Source organism: Parasteatoda tepidariorum, chromosome 9 (genome assembly GCF_043381705.1).
Source record: "Parasteatoda tepidariorum isolate YZ-2023 chromosome 9, CAS_Ptep_4.0, whole genome shotgun sequence".
Taxonomy (NCBI): Eukaryota; Metazoa; Arthropoda; class Arachnida; order Araneae; family Theridiidae; genus Parasteatoda; species Parasteatoda tepidariorum.
In genome coordinates this window covers 41,220,447-41,227,649 of record NC_092212.1, presented here as the reverse complement: position 1 = coordinate 41,227,649, position 7,203 = coordinate 41,220,447, and the positions used below count along the sequence as shown (strand labels likewise).

The 7,203-nt window shown below is 27.0% G+C and overlaps 1 protein-coding gene across 2 annotated transcripts in view; it reads left to right on the top strand.

Moving 5' to 3' along the window:
• LOC107452830 (zinc finger schnurri) overlaps positions 1-7,203 on the top strand; it is a 67,420-nt gene that overhangs the window by 44,361 nt on the left and 15,856 nt on the right. Inside the window, exons 4-6 of one of the 2 annotated variants that reach the window (XM_043044794.2) lie at positions 2,074-2,484; positions 4,413-4,543; positions 5,587-5,768. In XM_043044794.2, the coding sequence (XP_042900728.1) occupies positions 2,074-2,484; positions 4,413-4,543; positions 5,587-5,768 (724 nt within the window). Of the gene's footprint in view, positions 1-2,073; positions 2,485-4,406; positions 4,544-5,586; positions 5,769-7,203 lie in introns of both variants that reach the window. The other variant, XM_016069432.4, reaches the window with a different exon arrangement.

Genomic DNA, 7,203 nt, shown 5'->3' with positions numbered 1-7,203 from the left:
AGAAACTGACTCTGTTTTCAGTTAATTTTGATGTTTAACGTGTTGATTTACATAAATTTCTAAATTAGACAAAGCAAAACAAACAAATAACCAAAGAAGAAAGATTGCAGTGAGCAATTTGAATGTATGTTACCTCGAATTATATTTTCTTGCTATTAGTCTCTACAATGCTTTGAATTGCGAGTTGAACTTACTGCGTTCTATGATGCAATTTTAGATTTCTAATCACGGTCAAATCTAATGGCTAAAGCGCACTTGTACAATTTGCAGGAAAAAAGAGAGCTTTTACATTTTCCAAAATAATTAGTATCGATGGGTGCGCTGGACATGGTCGAAGAATAGCAAAATTTTTCATTTTTGCCTCTTCATAACATTGTCCAGTTTTTTCAGTCATTTAGTAAAAATTACGGTCGTTATCCAAGCATTCTCGTTGGCACCCTTTTCTGTATCATTTATGTTGGCTAATTTCGCCCTTTTTTAAAATACACAAGAAAAAATAAAAAATTAAATAAACGTGAACAAAATCTAAAAGCCGACGTATAACCGATTCTGTGCGTCGTATAAACGATATATTTTTACATTAAAATGAATAGGAATGATTTGGGACCACACTGAAACGTCGTATAAATGTAAACGTCGTATAAGTGATCGTCGTATAAACGATGCTCCACTGTATATAAAAATTGTAATATGTTGTATATTTATGGAATAAAATAAAAACCCTTAAGACATGTAATTATGTCTTATCCTATGCCAGTGGCTTGCAAAGTTGTGTAGTTACAATGTCAAACTTTTCGTGACTATTAAAAAAAGCAAAGAAAGAAAAAATATTCAATTGAAGATATATATTAATGAGAATCTAAATCCATACTTAAAATTCCCTTTTTATGTAAACATAGAAATTACTCTAGTAAAAATTAAATCACATCCTGGTATGTGATTATATCATATCAATAGTGGGGAGAAGTGTGTAACAGATATGTATAATATACTCAAACGTCAAACATGAGAATGCTGTTCACAAAATTTTTTCACTCATTATAAACAAAAACAGTCAAAAATTTATATTTTACCCTGCAGTCTGTTTTTAAACATTGAGAAAATTTTTTTAGTAACACTCATTAAAACAAAAAATGAAAAAGAAAAGGTCAAAGTTCCCCACTTACAATTCACAGGTCAATTTTACAGAGATTGATATGAGAATTTCTTTCTCTGCTTTGCACAGTAGCACTTTTCTTTTCTCCGAGATTTTGCATTTGACTTTCTGGCTTGACAGTATTTATAATGATCAATATAGAGTATTTAAAAATTAAGACACATTTTTGAAATAATTTGTGATTTTTTTTTTGATCAGATATATATTTATAAAAAGTCTAACTCCATACTACAATTTTTTTTAATGTAAATGTATGTAGGACTATTCTATTGTAAAAACTAAAAAAATTGTTTTCAACAGAATTTCTTTGTTTGTTTAAATGTAAAGAACGTTCTAATTTTATAGATTTTTCTCTTTAATATTCTGATGCTCTGAAACTTTATTATTAAAATTACTTGAATTTCCTTTTATAATTTGCCAAAATATTTTTCAATAATCCAAATATTTATTTTTTAAATAATTTCATTTGTTGATAAAACAACAGTAGATTTAAAATATTAGTATCCTTAGTAATTTGTCAGATGCTCCTTTTTAGCTGAATGCCTCGGGTTATTGCCCTTTTTGGCCCCCCTCTCTGTATGTAATTGTATGTTTAAAGTATTTCAATTGTCCAGTTTCTTGTGAAAATTTACAATTGGATGATGGTATTTTGGTTACTTTTTATGTTCTCATAGAAAACAGGTAAACGACTTCATAATTAGATTTTCTAATACATAATAAGAAATCAAGATGGAAATAATAAGAAAATGGGCGATTTTATTTATGGTAAAATCTCCAAGGTACAATTCTCATTTTAAAAGGCACCCATCAACCTAGTTCCTCTTACTTTTTTTTCTTCATACTTTATTAAGTTTAATGTGTTTATTATTTCATTTTTATTTACTAAAATTTATGTTTTTAAACAATTTTATATTTAGGTAAATAATTCAAATGATGAAGATGAGGATGACTGCCAAGATGATGGTACAGAATCACTAACTGATTCCAGTCAACCTCAACCTCCAAAGCGGGTAAAAATCTTTGAAGGAGGATTCAAATCTAACGAGGATTATACTTACGTCAGAGGAAGAGGGAGGGGGAAATACGTGTGTGAAGAATGTGGCATTCGCTGCAAGAAACCCAGTATGCTGAAAAAGCATATACGTACACACACTGATCTACGACCCTATAAATGTAATCATTGCTCATTTGCTTTCAAAACCAAAGGAAATCTTACAAAACATATGAAATCAAAAGCTCATCATAAAAAGTGCACAGAACTTGGTATCATTCCTGTTCCAACTACTACCGATGATTCCCAAATTGATGCAGAAGCTTTAGCCAAACAGGTGTGTTCAATTTTGAGTATTTCATTTTTCTTTAAAAGTATTATACGGTAAATTTTTAATTGTCAACTCCAAGCTGTTTCCTAATCAAAAAAGTTGTTTTTCTCATTATTAGTTTATGGAAAAAAGGAAATGAAGGAATATTTCCTTAAAAATTTTCCTAAGGTGTTAAATAGCATAAAATGCTCCATTTAGCTATCACTTTCAATTATGTTTAGGGCAATTAATTGTTCCATAGTGTCAAAGCAGAAGTCTGTCAAGGACAAATTTGGGTTTGCTTCTGAACTTTTTACAATCTATTTTGTGGTTGAAATGGATCCTTTGTAAAATATTTTTCCTCAATACACATCTGAAATTTTTTTTTTTTTTTTTTAAATTTTAAAAATTGGCTTTTTGCAAAATTTTTCTGAAACACTGAGCCATTGACACCATTCATTGGCACTTTGTATGTAATAGAAGAGGAGATAGGTAAATAATGTTAAAGGAATTAATTTAAATGTATAAAAGCATATTCTATTGATTTTTAAATCTTAAAAACAGATCCTTGTTTTTATTTAATCTAAAAAACTGGATCCTGGCTGACAATTAAATTAACACTAATTTTAGATCCCCAAAATTATGAGATTTTTTTTCATATTCAGAAAAATAGGTCCTTCTAATAAAGTTGAGAGAGAAAGTTAGAAATAAAGTATTAACTAACTTGGATTTATAGTTTTTTCTCTGACATATTTAATGAAATGTTATACAATTTGCAAGATATTACTGTACAATATTTTATCACCCAAAAAATTTTCTGAAATATTATACTTTCATTTATGGAAAAATATTATCAGTTTAAGATTTTAGAAAATTTGCCATTTACAATTATTATTTGTTCTCCACTAAAAAAGAAAAAAAAAATAATTGAAATCAAAGTACATCAAAACAAATTTTATGGTTACAGGATATTTATTGTAAATTATACAAAATTTACCTGTTATTTTATAAATGTAGCATTAACTAATAGTTTAATAGTATGGCAAAATATTTTAGTTACAAAAGAAAAAAGAATGTTTGCATTGATGTGCTAATTTCAAAATTAGATTGTATGTATTAATTGGAAGAAATATATTTGTTTTTAATTTTGGGCATTATGAAAATTACATTGAAATTTGTTGAAACGTTGTATGCCATGGGGGTCACCGGCACTGAGTTTGTTAATAGCGCCGAGGATCACCGGTGACCGGCGAAGCCAAGATTATTAGAAACACATTATAAGAGTGAAATTTTTTTATATTATTATCGCTAAATGGTTTCAAGAAATTAATGCAATACATACTGAGAAAATCATTATGGCCAGATGGGCAAGCCATGTAAAGTTAGCGTGGCATTCAACGTGTTAATAAAATTCTTTCAAGTTTCGAAGATTAATCAAGTTTAATAATAAACTATATATGAGTTAATTTGATTTTGATATATAGAAAAGTCATTAATTTAGTTTAGTCTTGTTTTAATTTAGAGTAAATATAAAACATAAACAGCCTAACTATTAAGGATTTATTTTGTTTTTCTCAGAAAAGAAATAAGCCACTTTAGAAGTTTAATTATTAATATTATATAATTATTTTTTAAAAAAATTCTAAATTTAGTGAAATTAAAACAAATATTATTTTGTGAAGTTTGTCAAAACAAATTTTTACCATATCAGTTGCTATAAATATTTACCAGTTGCTATAAATTTATGTCATATCACTCATGGGCTGTGCTATTCATTTGCAAATAAAACTGATAAAATTATTTAAATTCATGTGAAAAATTTTATAAGCTTTAATGTCAAAATTCTTTAAATAATACATTCACTTCAATATTATCTTAAATAGTAATTGAAATATTTGATGTAAATTTTTAAAAACATTTAATAATGATTGAAACTACATTTTTCGAAGGAACAGATTGAGAAGAAGAAAAATCAGTTTTCTGATGGTGAAGAGGCAGATGATGATGATGAAGAAGATACTGATGAAAGTGATGATGAATGTGAAAGTGATGCAAGCAGTCTGATTGTTACTAGCCAAAATTCCAGGTAAAATTCATTCTCAAAAAATTTGTTTATAATTGGATTTCGATTCTAAAACTTAGTGTTATTTCATCTGATCCTTGGTTAATGAGTATTCTATGGTTATAAGATACCACTTATTCTTTAAAAGTTAGTTCTGATTATTTTTTTAATAGTATTTAATGCCGAGGACCATGTATAATGCACTCTACTCATTATATTATCTATACTAATTTCACCAAGCATTTCTGTAATACTGTTAAAAAGTTTTCATCTAAAAAAATTATTTTTGAAAACTAATGTTAACGGAATTTTTTCTTTTAATCTTTCAATTTCCCAAACTTTATTATTAACATGGACAAAATTAGTTGTGTAATTTTCTCATGTTCTTATTGTCCATATTTTTTTCCATTTTTTTTTATCATTGAGTAAGTTGTGTGGAACTATTACTATTGCATGAAAGATATCAGCTTTGATTTATGTCATTAAAAAACAAAAATGGTGACAATGATCAAAAGTTTTAAATAAACATATTTTACTGAACTAAAGTAGAACAATATTTTTTGCATTTTTTTTAATATAAATATAAGCGCTTATATGTATATAGATTATTTATATGATGTAATGCATTCCTTATAAATGATACTTAAGTTCGACTTATGTGTTTCAGATGCACTGACGAATTACATTAAGTAATTCCTTAAAGTTTTATTTTACATCTGCATTATTTATCCATAGTTGTTTATACAATTGCTTTATTCATTTGTATTTATGTAATAATTTTATGTTGATCAATTGTGAACTAACTGATAATTTTTCTTCTTGAATATTTCTTAAGAATCTGTTATGTGATTTTGAATATTCTGTTATACGAATTTGAATATTCTGTTATGTGATTTTGTTATTCTGTTATGTGAATTTTAAGAATCTGTTATGTGATAATTTTATGTTGGTCAATTGTGAACTAACTAGTAATTTTTCTTGAATATTTCTTAAGAATATGTTATGTGATTTTGAGATGAAAATAAGTTAATGTTTGAAAAAAAATCATTGCTTTCTATTATCTTTAGCAGAATGTTGACAAACGGCCATTCAAAGAAATCAGATGCTCAAGAAAGAAGTACAGACAGTTTTGACGAAAGCATACGTGGACATGAATCTACTTCTCAGCAGGCTGAAGAACATGAAGTTGCCAGAAGTTTATTAAACTTATCAGCATTTGGAGAGCCCAGTCAATGGTCTACTAGTACAGGTATTTTTTTTTCTTTCAGTTTTTAAATCAAAGAATCACTTTAATGCATGGCCGTCACAGTCAACCAAGTTTTGAGGGGGATGAAATTTAAATATCCAGTTACAATAGCTCAACAAAATTCGGCACTTAAAAAATACAAATTTTTTCTTTCTATTTGTTAAATACCTGCAAAACAATTCATTTTTTCTTTTATCATGAGGCTGAATTTAAATTGATAGTGATTGATCAAAATTTTATTTTTAATCGTTTGAAATATTGAGAGATTTCTAATTATTAAGGGGGACTCACTATACTATGCCATCTTATCCTGTATGTAGGCAGAGTTGACATTTTAAATAAATAAATTGTAAATAAACAAATACTAAATTCAACATTTAATTTTAAATGTTTTTTTTTTTTAAAAAAAAACAAGTATTAATGAGGATAAATATACTTTTTTCTTTAACCCTTTGACTACTAACGGAACTCATTTGTCCCAACAAATGTTTAAAAATTACTAATGGACATATGTATCCCACCATTAAGTATGGCTGGGACATATATGTCCCAGCCTCGAAATTGATAACGGCTTGTCAGAAAAATCCCAAATACTAAATTTGCCTTATTTGTGACCCATTTTGTCCTTTTGAATAATAAAGGGGAAAAAAAATCTTTTTTTTAAAAAATTTGTAGTAAAAGGGTTAAAGCATTTTCTTAATAATGGGTCAGTGGGGTAAAGTGGGTATAAAATCATATTTTTTTTTTAAGGAAGGCTCTAAAACCAAATCATTAAAGTTATTTTACAGAAAATTTTGATGCATTTTATAGACATTAGATTTATATAGAGTAAATATGAAGCATAATTTGTATTTTGTTTGATTGTTTTCTTGCAGTAGTACATTCAAAGGGACATATTTTGATATAACCACTTTTGGGGTACAGTGGGTTTGGGGTAAGTGGGGAATATCAGTATATATTTCACTAAAAACATATCTAAATATTTTTTTCCCAAATAAAAATGCACTTAAGCAAATGTATCATGATTATATTTTTTAAAAAATCTATTAAAATCAGAATATTTTTTTGCATATTATTAAACTAAAGAATTAATGTTCATGTCTATCAAAATTGGGTTTCACTTCAGGTGCAGTATATTCTGCTGAACTTTACATAATTTCATTATAAAGCAAAAGAACTGTAATAGTTTTTGGTTTATTTTAAATATAAATGAGAGTGTAAAAATTGTGTAAAAATTAATATCTATAATGGTAATTTAAAGTGTTTTTAGTATTTATAGCAGTTGTGTATTTTTTTTTTTCAATTTAAATATTTTAAGGAAATTGATTTGTTTTCCATGAGAAAAGTGCCATATGAAGGCAGAAACTTGCATGAAAACTCATCTATATCTTTGAATATGCTCACTAAGTTGTACCATTATGCTATTTTGGTAATTCTT